Here is a 17,216-nt window from a genome sequence, read left to right on the forward strand (position 1 = left end):
TTGGCGCTGACATTGACATATCAATATTCCAATTACTATAACAATTATGTACATGATTGAACCCGACCTCCACAACATCATACCAAGGCTAAAACAATTATTACTCGTTCAAAACGTACCATTTAAGTACCAACTGCATCTCTGGCAAATTATTAACATCAGCAATATTTCATAACAGAGGAGGCAGAATGCTTGTTGATTATTTGGAACATTACAAGGGTAATACTATAAAATGGCACTACATAAATCATAACACTGCAAATACATGAATCATTAAGACGGAAAATTTCAATGCAATGTATTGCTGAATTGCTACCGTAGTTGAATGTGTTTAGTAAGATAATGTCGCTGTCTAATGTACTGGCACTACAGCGTTGTGGCTTATGGTACATTGACATTATTGCAGGGCTAATATGAGTGACGTGGCTCCATGACAGAATATAATTGTTCTTGACACAGCGAGACTTACATAACTAGTTTTAAAACTTTTTTAGCAAATAAAAATCTTTGAAAACAATCATTTGACAACTGAACTGTCTTTAAAAACTTTTGAAATGTATTTCTGTGCTTTAGTTGGAGTGGAATGTATCGTGGCACTGTACAATAAAGGGAGACAGACTGTGCTATTATCGATTTCCACAAGCACAAACCGCAATCAAGCTTGAAGCAAAAGTGAGTAAAAAAAAAAACACAATTGAAACATTTTTGAAACTATTGGTGACCTGTCATTCATAAGAGCCTGTGCATTGCTAGATTGGCCAATGTCCCTGTCAGGACCCTTTGGTCTCTGTCATATAGCTCAGTGAGAGCGCAGGCTCCTGTGTGTCACTGGGTATGGGGGATTAAAATGACAGAAAGCGGGCGTCCCTTCGCCCTCAAGCCTGACAGTAGGCATCCTGTGTGTGCACATACATCCACATACACACACACACACACACACACGCATACAAGTGCATGTAAACACGCACTTAGGTTTAGGAGCGCACGCGCTTGCTCACATGTTGTACTTCACATGCACACATACATACACGCACACACAGGCTAATAGAAACACTATCCGCACCACAAGGCGATCCATTTAAAAAGATAATTTTTTCCTTATAAAGCTTTCCGCATAAAGACTGCACGATAAAAAAAATATATAATACAATTCTTAAAACCATTTCTACACAGAAGAAATTGAACATCTGATTATCTCCTGTGCCAGTGCTGCACACAGGGGCTTAATTCTCAGAGACTTCTCACTGCACTGCATTCTGGGAACAATATTCAGTGAAGCATGAGTGAGCGCACAGACCTTCAAGGTTTGGCAAGTGAGCTTTAAGGCGTACCTATGACAGCGTAACCCATCATTTTCTCCCCCTTTCACTCTCTATCTGCATTTCATTAGTCCCTGTTACTCCACTGTGCAGACACTTAATTGTCCCAGGGTTAAGTTGTACAATATATGTGCCCGCGTCAGTCCCTTCTCTCCTTTCCTTATTCCCTTGTTTCCTTCTCTAACAGAAGAAATAAGCCCCTGTGGACACTGGCGGTATCCTACATTTCCCCTCCCTCCCTCTGTCCCTCCCTCCCTCTATCCAGTGGGTTAGAGATCAGTCACTTTGTTTTCCAGGGCGGCTGCTATCTGCTGGAGCCGCAGGGTCAGCTGTTTACTCTGGGCAGCTGGGTCGTCGTCTAGGGATGCGATGATCTGGAAGGGGAGGTGGGAGTGGGTAAGAGCGGGGATAGGAGGACAGAGAGAATGTAGGAGAACGAGGGAGAAGGAGGAATTAATGAGGAAAGAGGGAGAAGGGGAAGAGGAGGGTAAAAGAAGAACGCCGGAAAAGCAGAGAAATAGGGAGAGAGGGGTAGATAAGAGAAGGCACATAGGACGAACAGAGAGAGAAAAAAGGGTGGGGAGTGGGAGGAGAGGATGCCGTTATTTGACATCAACAGTCATGTCATATAAGCTGTTATTGTTTGTGAGCCCCACTCAGGGAGACTGACAGCCCTATTTGTTTATCCAACTCGTTCATTAGGTTTTGTTTATCCCCTTTTTTTGACCTCAAGTGGCAATGCACAATGGACGCTTAAAAATCAATTCCCAGAGCAATTTTCCAATTCATGTACCACAGAAATGCTTTCAATTAAAATTTCATACAATCACTCTTCTGGCATATCAAGAGTGGAGGGAGAAAAAAAGGAAACCAATAATATGGTGGGCAGTAGTGCATTCAGTGGAATAGCCTCCTTTGGGTGCGATAGGGAAGAGAAGGGCCTCTTACCCCATCATAGTATTTGCTGGCATACTGGTAGAGCTGATGGAGGGCCACTTGTGTGTTGAGTTTGTCTGTGTGAGACTGGAGAACATGGAACGCAATTTAAAGTTAGGTTAGAGAAAACTTAAACTACTTTTTATTACTATGTTTAAAAATAAAAACATAATATCCAAACAGTGAATAGACACACTAGCCTCTGCAAAAAAAATAACATTTTCGTTTTCATTATTTACCATCAGGCATCAACAGCAGTGTACAGTAACTGACAGTGAGAGCACAGAAAGTGACAGCTGTGTTTCTTACCCGCGACACCTCAGCCAGATGAGTGTTCATGTCCTGGTCACTGACCGATACCATCTGCCTGATGCCCTTGTAGTAACTACAAACACACACACACACACACACACACACACACAGACAGAGGAGAGAAAGAGGTTAGATGATTATCACTATACAATTGATATTGACAAACCTTTCACAAGGTATCAGCATTTTAAGCAGGGACGCAAACAAGAGATGAGATACTGATTTGTGCAGTGCTGGCAGGACTTACTCATCCACCATCTTCTTATAGGTGGAGATCTCCTTTGCATAGAGTAGTTTGTTACTTGGAGAGTCCTGGGGACACAAAGAAGAGACTGTGAGAACAATGACACTTCAGATGCGTTGACCTCTGACCTTCCTCTTCCCACTCCTCTTAACTTCTCATATGACCTGGTTCTCCTCATCCTCCTCTTTTCTCCCCCTCTCCCCTCTTGCTCTTTAGCCCCGTATCTCCTCTTTCCTCCTCTCCTCCGCCGCTCCCTCCTGCTCCCACTCACCCGGCTGAGTTTGTGCTCGCTCTTGGTGCAGGCATCCATGAAGGTCTGGGCGATGACGGAGAGCGAGGCGTCCACCACTTCCGTCACGTGGACGTCGAAGATGAAGTGGGGGTTCTTGAGGATGTTTACCCAGAATCGCAGAGGCAGGCTGGATGGAAAAGGGCGAGAGACGAGTCTATCATTATGGTTGTTATTATTACTACTATCGCTGCCGAATGGGAGGAAATGTCATCAACCACATCACAGCTATAAATTTAATTATATCATGCGGCATGGGTCCGGGAGGCATTTCATGTGTGAGAGCGCTTGCCTGAGGCGCAATTGAGTGCAGTACAAGATAATAGCGAAGATGTAGAAAAGCCTTTCCTGATGGTGTCAGCGTATTTACAGCAATTCCCCTCAACTGGCAATTACATTATTATTTCATATTATACTGACCTCTTATCCGACGAGAAATGCTGTTCAATGTAAATTAAACATTGCACACCAAAAGATTTTTTTTTTTCCTGATTCAAAAGGCATGTAGTAACAAAAAGGGATCTATGCTAAACACTCTTAATGGATTCTTGTCTAGTCTAATGAATGGCGATTAGAAATGCTTAAGTACCGGCAAAACTTTGACCTTTCAAGTCCTCCGTAGCCTGTAACAACCTAAAGCACTGACTACATAATGTATGCTTGAGTACTCGCACTAATTTCCATTCTGAACGCATAAACACAGGCTCCATACAATTCTTCCCAATACCATGTGAACCGTGAATTCCAAAGAGCTCCTAAATAGATTCCGGAAAATTCTCTTCCCTGATCGGTGCGAATGCCATGCCATCTGAGACACGGAATATACACTGTATAAATTCATACTGGTTTGGTACCATCTCCGGGGATGGTTGCAGTGAGAATACAATAGAAGTGTAAAAAAAAAATAAAAAAACGCGATGTTGCTATAATCACAGAATTAAATTAGCTAGGGACATAATTACCATGTTTGTTTGTTGTTATGGCTGATACACACACATTCATATTTAATACATGGCTCTCAGTTGATTTGATAAACAGAGCGGGTGGACGGAGACTGTGGTGTGGAGTATAGTAAGTAATTAAATCGCTCATCTCCTGTCCTCCTTGTGCGAGGTGCTCTCTTGCCAGCCTTACGTCAATCACTGGCATCTACATGCAACACGTCGTCTTGTATGCTTGAGCCTTAGCCAACGTGACACTAATTTATGCACTTAAATGTCACACGGGAGCATGGGGATTGCAAATGCAAACTAAGTGAGCTGAAATTGTGCATTTGTATTCAGCTGTTTCTTGGATAAGTAAGTTTTATTTCTTGGAGAGTTATCTCAGGGAGTGGGATTTGTGCGCGGGTCTGCCAGTGTCGGAGTCAGACAGCTGTGCGTATGCGCTTGTGTGTGTGTGTGTGTGTCTGAGTGTGTGTGAGAGAGTAATAAAGAGTAGAGAACTTCTCAAATGCAGTATGCAATACATACAAATGCGTGCATACTTTACCTATTAGTCTTCCAGATGTGGATAGTCTCCTCATCCACATTGTCGTGTTTCAGCGCCTGCTCGTCTAGGAAGTCAAAGAAATATTTGACGGCCGGTGGCACGACTGCCCCGGAGCACAGCACGCTGCGGAAGAAGTCATCCACAAACTGCTGCAGCGTTCCCTGAAAGGAGCCACAAATAATATGAGACAGAGCAGAGCAGAGCAGGAGAGCAACGGAAAAAGCCTCAAGACTCCCAAGACATTGCCATTTTGCACGCAATATGAAGGTAGATTTGTGGCCCGCCAAGGAAAAAGGCATGTTACTCCTAATTGCAGCAGAGGAAAGGCTTTTCTAAAGGTATGTTAGCATTTGCCGCACCATCCAAATCTGGGCATAATTAATTAAACATGGCTTTTCCGACTTCAAACCCTCGCTAGAAAAGCAAAAATTGCCGTATCTGCCAGAATCAGAGAAATTAGCTGTCAATGACTTCCGTGGCTGAATGAAATATTTAATAAATGTCTGTATGATAAACTCTGTGTACCTTGACAGAGAGGAGTCGTGTCAGATAGATCTCTGTGATGGCTTTGGTCATCGACTTGTCCTTCATGCTGCCTCGCTTAGACTTGATCTCATCCAGTTCATCTGCCGGCCTCACCAAGTGGAACACCTTGTCGTCATCCAGCAGGGCATTCCCTGTGGGGGGGAAAACACCATTTAAAACTTTCCTTTAATAATTCTATTTTGCTAATTTATTCATGCACAGTTGAGCAATCCACACAAAATATTCAAAGGATAAAAAATAGCAAGGTGTTTGTACACTGAATTTGAATGCAGAGAGAATATCTAAGTGGAAATGTTGAAAACAAAAGACTATTTTCAAATGTACACAAAGCAAGGCGGAAGATAAAAGTGCATCTTATTAAAGGCGGAATCTCAAAGTGTGATGCTATACATAAAACAACACATATTAGCATGTTAAATGAGTGTGGGGATGTTAACAAAAGCCCTGGGGAAAGACGACGGAGACGGGCATTATATTTCCGAGTTTACATCTGATGTACGCTTGTTTTGCTTCAGTGAGAGCGCAGTGTGTGTGTGTGTGTGTGTGTGTAAGTTTGTGTATGTGTGGAAAGAAACTTACTCTCTTCATGGTTTTCCTGGTTCTGGTCATAGTTCTGCTGAGTGTGAAGCACTTTGGACAGGACCAGCGTGGCGTTGTCTCGCACCTGGAACGCACAACATGCAATAGTGTAATTTGTTTGCGGTGTTTTTTTGTTGTTGTTGCAGAAAACACACACAGATGCACTCCCACAAACACTGCTTTTCAAAAAGTCTCCATCTTGGCCCAATTCACATATGCATGCATGCACACATCCATGCCTGTGCACAAGTACACTTGCATACAACACACTCCTACCTCATCACACACACACCTTCATTTTAATAGGCACTGTCACTGAGGTCAGCCTCTTTTAACTAATTCATAATCAATGCCATTGAGTGAATAGCAGCATTGGGTCTTTATGGGGCATTTACTGGCCATTTTCTTTGGCATTCACTCATTATTGACTCCACAAATACTGTGATTAGCACTACTCTGACCCAGCCTGAATCTACAGTAGCAAGGCTTTGATCCAAGAACAACTGCAAGGAGATCAACGGAGAGGATGAAAGGAAGAGGGAAGAGAACCTTAGAAAGAAGTGGATCTAAGTGGACAAAAAGGAGGACAATTAGGTGATATTTGTGGGTGACCTCTACTCCCCAAGAATCAATATGATGTAAAGTAGATTTAGTGGTGTGGTGACACTATGAGAGCTGAAGAGGGCAAACCAAGACCTTGCACATCCTATTGTCTAGTCTAGTGCTGGAGTGGCGGGTAAGGAGGTTACTAAGTTGAGGCGGGCAAATGGTGAAGGAAGACAGCTATAATGTGCTATCTTATATTTTTCATTTGTAATTAGACTGATAGGTGGAGACACTACCAGTCAAAAGTTTGGACACAAGCCATTTTGATCTAAAGGCTTATGCTTTAATGTTTGAAATTTGTTTCTTAGACAAATATAAATAGTGAAGTTGATGCCCATGTATGATTTTTTTTCCAAAGCCTTTGTCTTTCCATCAAGGCAAAGGGAGGCTGTAAAGAATCTAAAATATAAGATAGTTTTGATTTGTTTAACACTTTTTTGGTCACTGCATAATTTCATTTGTGTTATTTCATAGTTTTGATGACTTTACTATTATTCTAAATAATAATAATAATAATAATAATATGGAAAATAGTAAAAATAAAGAAAAATGTGTAGTGTCCAAACTTTTGACTGATAGTTTATACCCTCGACTACACAACTGCTATTATCTTGTTTTTGTGAATGCTCCATCTTGCATCACACACACACACACACATGCCATAATACACATACATATAGCAGCACTTATTCCAATAAAATGTAAAGTTTTAGAACTGGTTTAGCGGTGGTGATAGGCATACAAGAGTAACAATCAAAAATCATAATTGTAACCTCTGACTAATTGGAGTCTGCTAGCAGGGTTGAGTTTGAGTGTGAGAACATGCAGACATGCAGACATGGATCATGCACGCGCCACCCAGTGTGACACAAGACCAGACGCACCGCCCCTGGGCGAAATGGTGCCAGAAGAGGGAATCCTTTTTCTTTTCTTTGATGTGAGTTGAATCAGGACGCTCAGTGGTGTCAATACTCACATTGTAGTGTGCCAGGGTGTTGATGCGTTTCCACCTGCCCTCCTTCTGGGAGGTCAAGTCCAGGTCTGACAAGATCTGCCCTGTTGAGCCGGGGCGCCACTCTGTGGTGGAGGCAGGAACAGCAACTCAATCAAAGTTGAAACCGTCTCTTATTTATTACAGTGAAAGCAGGAAGTGTGCTGCAATGTTGGGCAAGTTATCAGCATACTTCTGTTTTTTGTTTTTCTATTCAATATTATTTGCATTTCCTTCATCACAGATCAATGTTACGGTTACCCACGGTGTGTGTTCTGAAATGAATCCATTTATCCATCCTACTGTCTGCCCTGCTCTTTCCTGGATTTTAACAACACACCTCGGTTGCCTTTGGGTAGGAAAGTGGCAGAACAGTCCATTATGGCAATTCTGAATAAAATGAGTGGTTTCACCATGTTCAGCTGGTAATCACCATGACATTACCACAATTTGGAAAAAATCTACACCATTGCAGACCTAAGCTCGACACCATCTGCCATATTATTAATTTACAAGTACCACCAAATGTAAGGGGGTTATCTTTCTTATTCATCATGAAAGAAGATGGATCTCTCCTTATCTAAAATGTATAAAGGAATGAGATCTACAGCATGCGTGGGAATAAAAAAAGTCTTTGATGTTGGAAAATGTCTATAGAGCTTTAGCCTTTCAAGTGAGTCCCCAAGGTTTCTGACTACAGTAGCGAGCAAAACTTTGTTTAGGGATGAAGGCTTTCTTCATGTTGCTGACACTGAATAACTCTCAGAAATGCCTTTTGCATTCCACAGAGAGAGAGAGCAAGAAAGAGTGAGAAATAGAGAGATCGTCTTTAAATTCATCAATTAAATGAAATAAATAATTAACCAATTATGTTTATTTATTTAAATAAAGACATTCTAAATAAATTAAAAATGTATTTCACTCAGTACTGAAATAACTCTATCCCATTTGACATCCTCCACACTCCCTGTAACATTACATTATTCATCATTATTACATTTTGCTGCTTCAGCTGCTTGTTCCACTGAGGAGCCCCCCCCCACTCACCCAGTGTAACACTGTCCACTTTGGGCCGGAGGGAGTAGGGAAGGTTCCTGTACACCTGCTCTATGATCTTCTCCTTCACCTGGGAGATGGTGTCGCAGTTCAGCACCTTGACTGGCGTCACGTCTGGACCCTCGCCGTGCACCAGCACTTGAAGGGTCTGGCAAACACACATACACACACATGCGGTAAGGACACAAGGTAAGAGCGTGTACAGTACATGTGCACCTATACATATGTGCAAACACACAGATATTCATACATGAGCCAGAGCACCCAATACACACATCAACCCACCCACCCATGCACACACACACACACACACACACCAAGTCCTTCTGTGGGCATGTTGTCATGGCAACCAGACTTTGTAAGCACACACAGACACTCTGTGGTGACACCTGACAGGACTCCAGTCACCTTGGCCAGCTAATGACCAAGGCTCGGTGGGATCGAACTCTGACCCAAGTGACACAGCTCGCCTCTCACACTCTGTCACTCTGTCATAAATAACTCACTGACCACTCCACAGCCGGAAACAGGAGACAAGCAATGCAACCCTAATGGCGACCGCCTAAGTCTGTCTCCATGTGACGTGAATGGGAAGAAGCCTGCTGTGAGAGAAAGTGAATAGGAAACATTGGGTCTGCCTGTGAAGTCTAGCTCGTCGCGTTCTCTCCCTCTGTAACTCAATCACAGAAGGCGATCTATCACAGTGGGAGACGTGTAATTCAGCCTAATTTGATAATTGTCCTCGACAACGCCATTACCCATGGGTCTCTTTATTTGTGCTGACTTTAACAGAAAACAGCTGTGTTCACATTAGCTTCCATTACTGAAACATGACACTGAGCGAAACACAGGCTATTCTGACTCCCAACAGTGGTGTAGCGCCCAAATGGATACAGCGCAGGGGAGGTCTGGAAGGTCGAAAAGGGGTCGTGGAGGCAGCTTGTACACTATACTTGTACTAACTTGTCCTACTGGCACCTAAGCAATGCATTTTCAGTGCTATATTGGAATGTGTCGCCTGTGTCGTTTCCTAGCTGAGAACATTGACACTGAAAATGGATGTCACACAAAAGCGGGCAGTCGCCTGGGGGGTTGTCGGTGGTTACCATGGCAACTGCACAGTGTGTGTGTGTGTGTGTGTCTAAGTGTGTGTTGCTTACCAGGCACAATATACCGTGCAATCTCGAAGCAGTGTGTGCAGTGTTTTTGACTGTGGGTTTTTGTGTGTGTGTGTCTGTTTGTGTGTGTGTTTGTGTGTGTGTGTGTGTCCATCTCACCAGGACACAGTACTCTACGTCGTCGCCCAGCAGGCCCGTGTCGTTGAGGGTGTACTTGGCTTTCTTCACTCTGGCGTCCACGGGCCCTTTCTCGATCTGGTGCTTGATGGCTCGGAACAGTTTGTACAGCGGCTCGCCTGCAGAGTCCTGATACACACACACACACGCACACACACACACACACACACACACACACACACACACACACACACACAGCCATAGCCATTCAGAAGTTGTCTCAGAACTTTGTCAAATATCTAAGTGCAGTTTAGATGACAGATGAATGACCATAATTAATACCAAGCACTAATGGACGAAGTGGAGAGTTTTAGTACGTTTTATAGCCTACATTAGCATGTCCTTTAATATACATTAGGCACAGATATACTGTGTTGCTAGTGAAGTGCATCAAAAATACAAGATGAATCGCCACCGAATTAATTCACCTGTTCAAAAAGTATGTACGTATGTGAAAATAGCCTTGTAGTTATGATTAGTACAATATATTATCAAATGTAAATTTCTGATACATTACATTAGACCCAAAACCGATGTGTTACCTTCAAGAACTGGTAGAGGCAGATAGACATCCAGTTACACAGCATCCTCTCCACCACCGTCTCCGACCTGGAAAACACATCAAGCACACACTTTAACGTCAGCGGTTATGACCCCTACCCTTATTTTAACACTAGGAGAGCCAGCTGATTTGGGGCTATAGGTGGGGAATAGTAGGATAGTATAGCAGGGATTCTCAACCTTTTTCATATCAAGGACCCCTAATTTAGTCCACATTAGAGCCACAGACCCCCATTTGATGAGATGTTGTCTCTCGAACCCAAATCTGAGAATATTTTTATTGTCAGATATGATTTTGTCCAGAATTCCATGACTATCTGTATTTTAGGTAGAGAGATGACAGTGAAACTATGATCAAAATAATCGTTCTTCTACATTCTCAAATTGTGTTAACTTCTTGTAAATTAAATAATGGTGAAGTTTAACAATTTATCTATTAATTTATATTATTTGCTGGGGACCCCCTGGAACCCCCTCAAGGACCCCTGGTGGTCCCCGGACCCCACGTTGAGGACCACTGTAGTATAGGATAGTAACCAACAGTCACACAGAAACCACTGTTCATATAAACAAGTTTTGCAAATGTAATGACTTTATTAAACTGTTTTTTTCGTTTGTTGCTAGGCTATGTTGCCTGTGTATCAGTCTTGCGTGTCCTAGATCACTTCACCTATTCAAATCAGTGTTAAAACCAACATTCCAGATATGGGTAGCTTTTCAAATACAAAAGTGCACAGGTTATATCCGAGAAAGATAAAAGGACTGACAAAACGGGATGCGTTTGATCATTTATTCCAAGTGCAGAAAAAATTTAGTGAGTACAAAAATGCAGGCAAGCAGCAATAGGACAAACTTACAAAATCCATAGATGTGAGCTATTGAGCTATGAGCTTCTGTAAGGATATATTCATTTTTAAAGCTCTCCCAAGTTGTTAGCACTTAGAGAAGTAAGACCCGCTGCAGGTGGATATCTCTGTAATGTTCCTATAGGGACTTATAGCTTGTCTGTGATACTAAATAATACGTTTATAATGGCCTTTTATCTCCTATGCTATCACTATAATATTCCAATAGTGACTTATAGTTTTGCTGTGATGTTCATCTAGTATCCTTCTAAAACGTATCAAGGGATTACTACATTTGTTATTCGCAACCAGGGTCTTATTCAAACTTTCAAAATTAATATTAGATAGTTTATATGGGAGCATCCTCTTTCATATCAACAATGATGGTGATAATTGCCTCACTGATGACTTATTACCGGCAGTTTCGATGGCTGGGGGAGGGTATGTTTGGGGTATAGAAATTATAATCAGTTTTATAATGGCACCACTTTGCTCAAATAATCAACACAATTACAAGCCATTAGCCTAGCTTTCATTGTGGGCAAAACAAGACACATGAACAAGAGCACCTGATTAGAAATAGACAAATAGGCCTTCCTGTGGATCTCCCTCCCCAACACACATCTGAGACTCTACTTCACTCCCCACTTTCAAAATAAATGTCCCTCAAAACCCACCTGTTCAAAATTGCTTTTAATATCCGACTTACTTTCTTCATGTTTCTATCTCCTCCCTTTTTGTTTTGACTGCTGCTTTCTTATTGTTTGTGCTGTGTAATTTTTGTGCCTTGCTTTATTTGTCCCTTGTTTTTGTTTGTTTTTATAGTTTTACATAGCTGTTTTTTATAGTATAGATGCTATGTATTGTACTCTTTTTTTATGCAAATACTATTTCTTGTAAAGTGACTTTGAGCATCTTGAAAAGCACTACACAAATAACATGTATTATTATTATTATTATTAATATTATTATTATTATTATTATTATTGTTGAATAAATAAATTACACCCACACAAATGTATCAGTTTGTTTTCATTATTACTGAGCAGGAATTAAAAACTGAGCAGGAATGTTTGATAACTAAATCTAAGAAAAATTTATAGAAATCAATGTGTGAAATGTTTCATTAGTATTTTCCATACCATACCATACCATTTTCATAATTCAGAAGCCAGAAGCTAAGCCTTTAGGTTGCTATGAAAATCCTGAGAATCAGTCTGGCTCGCTGAGCATCAGAGTCCGTCTCTATGGAAACTGTCTGTCAAAACGGAGCCATCAACAGCTGCTTGGACATTTTCCTTGTATGAGTTTAAAAATTAAAGACAGTGCTTCTTAGAAAAGTGAAGAAGGGAAATTTCTGCACAGCTTATGAATGTCAAGATATTTCAATTCAAAAATGAAAAAAAGAGAAAAGAAAAAAAACGTCACCTGGCGGGTTGGCCTTCCTAATGTTAAGTTATCCATTGGTGGGGCCTATTGTTAGCTGTTAGCATGCCTAATTAGCAGTCTTGTATATAGGAGGCCTGTGTTGGCACAATGGCCTAATCAGCATAATGAGCCTCTCCACTGGGGGATAATTAGAGATGTGTACTTGCATAACAGCCAGTCGCAGCCTGCCTGGGCACAGTTGACAGTTCAGATTGCATAACCCTGCCAGCATTGATGAGCAACTGTACTGTAAGGCAACAGAGTCCTGCTGAAGGTGTGTGTGTGTGTATGTGTGTGTGTGTGGGTGTGTGTGTGTGTGTGTGTATGTGTATGAGGGGGATTATGGCCTCAACATAATCATTACAGTGAAGAAAGTAGTAAAGAAAAAAAATGACTCTGAAGTTGGAGCGAGTTACTTTTCTCAAGGCTACTCAGACTTCGACCCATTTAATTATCTGAATGTCCGAGGACACAAGACTACTTTGGAATTACTAGATATGGCAAAGGGAGAAAACACTGAGCAATGAGCATCAGGTAACCTCAGTAAAAAACTGTCAACAATAAAACTGATTAATCAAGTCACCAATGAAACAATCAAAACTGTCTCTTTGACAAGCAAAGATCTTAAAATAACCAATAACTGGATATCTCATTTTGGAATGCAACTCTATAATTCTCCTCTTGGTCAAATGGGTAATTACTGAATTGGAACTTGGGTCGTCATACCATAGCATGGTTAGAAATTACTGTAATGCTGTAATTAAAGTAATGCTATGAACTAGCTGTTAGCCTAAGTACTGTAGATGAGAATAGTTCTGATCAATGTTGAACATGGGACTTGTTTATGCCATAAACAAGACCCAACAGTAAATTGGACATCGTTTTTCATTAGGGATCTCCACTGAAAAATCATCTTGATCAAGGATTAGTCTTATTATTCCAAGTGTGAGAAACCGGCCCATAGATAAACACAAGCCATACGGCTATGTGTGGGTAAAGCCAGCTAGCTTGCAACGCAACCAGTCTATTTTTATGGCTGTCAGCATTACAACATTATTAGCCCTTTTGCAGTCTGTTGAGATAGGAGACAAATATAAAGGTCAACATGACTAACATGACAGGCTATCTGACATGCAAATCAGGTTTGGCTCACCAGTGATCTAAAACATTGGTTTCTATAATGGAGAATCAGCATGTACTTTGCAGGTGCATGTGTGTTAGTGTTGTTATGATAACCAAACTTTCAGCACTACTTCAGCACTGTTGCAAAAGATTCAATTCAATCATTTTATAAACAACGTTCAATATTTTCTGCAAGCTGATTTTCCATTTCAGCGTTGTATATGTGCAGATGGAACATGGATTGGAATAGTTTAAAGGAGGAGGAGGAGGATTGGAATAGACAGAGCTGCAGTCTGGCTCTTGACGACAGACCGCAGCAGTCAGAGTCAAACAGCTGAAAACATGGCAACAGCGTCAAACAGTCCAGCACATCTTGAACTGAATCCCAGTCCACCTACTGGTTGACAAAACTGGTGCCAGGAGTGAAATATGGAACTATTTTGCTTACAGAGCAAACAATCAAGGACATCCAAACACCCTGTCACAACCCCTGGGCAACTGTTGCTAAAAACTGTCCAAGTGTACATTGCTGGATGGTTTTTCTTGTTTGCTGTGGTATCGTAGTAGTATCGAAATCTTAGATATTAAAGTCCCCATGACATTAACTCCCATTACTTTTACTTCCCAGAAAACAGAGTATCTTTCATGGTGACCTCATGCTGCACTAGTAGGATTAAATATAAATTTCTAACCAATAAAACCATCAGATTTTTGAACAATTTCGCCCCTCCGCACCCCTCCCATTAAATAAAATTGCCTTTCTCTCCCTGACTCATATTCCACTGGTTTAGACTTTTGAATGATTTTTAAACTTAGTGCTGGTATTGAAGTCATAATTCTGGCATCATTGGTATTATATGACAACACTAGTATGTGTCGAGCGGTACCGTGCTGCTGCTGACTCACCTGCGCAGCATGAGTTTGGGGTTCTTGCTGTGGACGTACTCCTCCATCAGCTCCAGCAGCAGCGTTCTCATGATGTCGGTGTAGTACTCCAGCTTGCCATGCAGAGCCACCGTCAGCAGGGAGGCAAAGTACACCTTGGCCCTGGCGTTGAAGTCTGGACGGCCTTCCAGGGTGCGGATAAACTATAGACACACACACACACACACACACACACACAGGTGACGAAACACAAAGAAACAGAAATGACACGTGAGAAATGGATCAGCCAGACAGAAACAGACACGCAGACAAACACATCCAGTATAATATGCTTTTAAATAAATCATAAGACTAATTCTAATCCCAACGATAATCTAGGGCTGCAACTTTATTTTCATTATCGGTTAATGTATCATTTTTTTGATTAATCGTTTAGTCTATAAAATGTAAAAAATAATGACAAATGCCCATCAGCAAGTTACCAGAGCCCAAAGTGATGTCTTATAATTGCCAAAAAACCCCAAAGTATTCATTTTATGAAATGAAACGGAGAAAAGCAAGCAAATCTTAGCATTTGTGAAGCTGTTACCAGTACACGTTTGGCATTGTTATAATTATTATCCCTTTATTTTCTATTGATCAACTAATTGATTAATTGACTAATTGTTTCAGCCCTACAATAACCACCAAGGTAAATTTAAGTGTGCCCTTTTAAAATATTATGGCTTATAACAGATACGAATGAGTGGAAGAGGAATCAGCCACACATATGTAGCCAACACCTTTCTGCAAGAGCAATCCTGTCTTATTAGGAAAGTTCACACTTCTCCTTCTGCTATTTCTTCTTTTTCTCACTTCCGATATTGTACTCCACTCTGCCAGCAAGATCTCAGTTTAAATGAAGAGAGACTGGATCTAAAATAGATACTGAAAAAGGGACTGATAAATCTGTGTTTAAGGTACATTTTGAAACATGCTCAAAGAGAGTGGGAGAGTGTGGATCATGGCTGTGGTGAAGGCTAAACGCAGAATTATCCAACTTTTTGATTTCTGAAATAAGAGTTTACTCACCTATTCTAAGTCTTCAGGATATACTGTATACTATATTGCATACTGTAATGTATAATGAAACTATGATCAAAATACTCATTCTTCTACATTCTCTAATTGTGCTAACTTCTTGTAAATGAAATAATGGTGAACTTTAACAATTGATCAATTTGCTGGAACCCCCTCGAGGACCCCTGGTGGTCCCCCGGGCCCCACGTTGAGAACCACTGCCTTACGTTAATGAGGAAGGTCTTGGAGTTCAGAAGGTTGGAGAACTGGTTGAGTGCCTGGGTCACGGTGGCCCGTCGGGACTCGGGGATGTCCAGCTTGCCGGTGATCATCACGTCGTTGGCTCCGTCCTTGGAGGGCAGGAAAAAGACGCGGTCGGTGTAGGTCTTGTAGTCCAAGAAGGGGATTCGTCCCTCGCTCAGGTCGTTGGTGTGGTCCTCCATCTCAATCATCAAGTCTGGGAGAGGGAAACAAGTAAATAGCACCTCGTTCCTTTTTAATAAGAAGCTTTTGTCATTTGCGCGCTCCTCGTCCGTCTCAATCATTACGTCTGCGAGAGGCAGAGAAGGGAGCGCACTGCCGGAAAATAATGTCAACTGTGAAAGATTGTTTTTTATTACTCTTACCGCAATACTGCTCCTCATAATGATGATAACATGATGTTAAGCGGGAAATTTATTCAATACACTGCAGCACAATACATCAAAGAAATGTAATCGGAGCTATGAAGCACTTCATTATGTTATGGCTTCTTAGAGCCATGGATCCTTGGCGGGGCATTAGCGGTATTGCTGTGCTGCTGCACTGGTGCTACCTGTGAATTCCTTCTTGCAGCGGTCGCGTACGCTCTCCTCCAGATTCTCCAGCTGGTGTTTCACCTTCTCGTACTCCCTCTCCGCCTGTTGACTCTTCCTCCTGTGCAGATGCCGTATCACACACACACACACACACAAACATCACACACACATCACAAACACATCACAAACACATCACTGGTGTCATGAAAACAAAGATGGTGGAATGATAGCCTGGGGAGGACTTTTATTCTCTTTGAAGAGGAAATTAGTTCTGTGAAATCATTCAAAGACTGGGTCAGGATCTATTGGCGATTCATGAGACAATTAAAATAGGCCACAAAACAATTCTCAAGACACAGATATCTAAAGCTATTGGCTATGCTATACTATACTATGCTATACTAGCAATGTAATCTAGACTGGTATAATTTGGGAATATATGAGATATGTAGGGCTGAGCAAATAGGTTGACTTGTATGTTCGGATGTATATTTAGTAATGTTGGTGTCTTGCTTGTATGTTCTGTTGGCAGGTGAGTAGATATCAACTACCGTACTCTGCTTTAGTGATTTTGTATTTGTCTTTTCTAATCTATGTTTGGCTGTTTTGTTTGTGATCAACGTATGAGATGTCATGGTTTGTGTCTACATTGAAACTAAAATAAAATCTTATAAAAAAAAAAAAAGCTATGTAATCTAGACTGCATAAAACACTGAAGGTTTGTAAGTTATCAGTCTATCTGGGTGAATTTGGTTCACCCAGCTTCAGCTGCAAGAAAAAAAACCAATTTGGAAAATGTAAGCCTCCCGGAAAACAGTTTAAAAAGCAATGGGTGGGTTAAATGACCCAAAAAGC

The 17,216-nt window shown here is 41.4% G+C and overlaps 1 protein-coding gene across 1 annotated transcript in view; it reads right to left on the reverse strand.

Annotated features, from left to right (window-relative positions):
- Positions 1–1,522: 1,522 nt before the first annotated feature.
- LOC144538307 (plexin-B2-like) overlaps positions 1,523–17,216 on the reverse strand; it is a 34,401-nt gene continuing 18,707 nt past the window's right edge. The window contains exons 21-35 of the mRNA XM_078282371.1: positions 16,379–16,479; positions 15,792–16,021; positions 14,527–14,708; positions 10,207–10,273; positions 9,647–9,793; positions 8,361–8,517; positions 7,299–7,399; positions 5,717–5,801; positions 5,117–5,268; positions 4,592–4,752; positions 3,083–3,230; positions 2,815–2,879; positions 2,565–2,640; positions 2,268–2,342; positions 1,523–1,693 (exon numbers count right to left, since the gene is read on the reverse strand). Of these exons, the coding sequence (XP_078138497.1) occupies positions 1,589–1,693; positions 2,268–2,342; positions 2,565–2,640; positions 2,815–2,879; positions 3,083–3,230; positions 4,592–4,752; positions 5,117–5,268; positions 5,717–5,801; positions 7,299–7,399; positions 8,361–8,517; positions 9,647–9,793; positions 10,207–10,273; positions 14,527–14,708; positions 15,792–16,021; positions 16,379–16,479 (1,852 nt within the window). The 3' untranslated portion in view covers positions 1,523–1,588. The remainder of the gene's footprint in view (positions 1,694–2,267; positions 2,343–2,564; positions 2,641–2,814; positions 2,880–3,082; positions 3,231–4,591; positions 4,753–5,116; positions 5,269–5,716; positions 5,802–7,298; positions 7,400–8,360; positions 8,518–9,646; positions 9,794–10,206; positions 10,274–14,526; positions 14,709–15,791; positions 16,022–16,378; positions 16,480–17,216) is intronic.

Source organism: Centroberyx gerrardi, unplaced genomic scaffold (genome assembly GCF_048128805.1).
Source record: "Centroberyx gerrardi isolate f3 unplaced genomic scaffold, fCenGer3.hap1.cur.20231027 Scaffold_101, whole genome shotgun sequence".
Lineage (NCBI taxonomy): Eukaryota > Metazoa > Chordata > Actinopteri > Beryciformes > Berycidae > Centroberyx > Centroberyx gerrardi.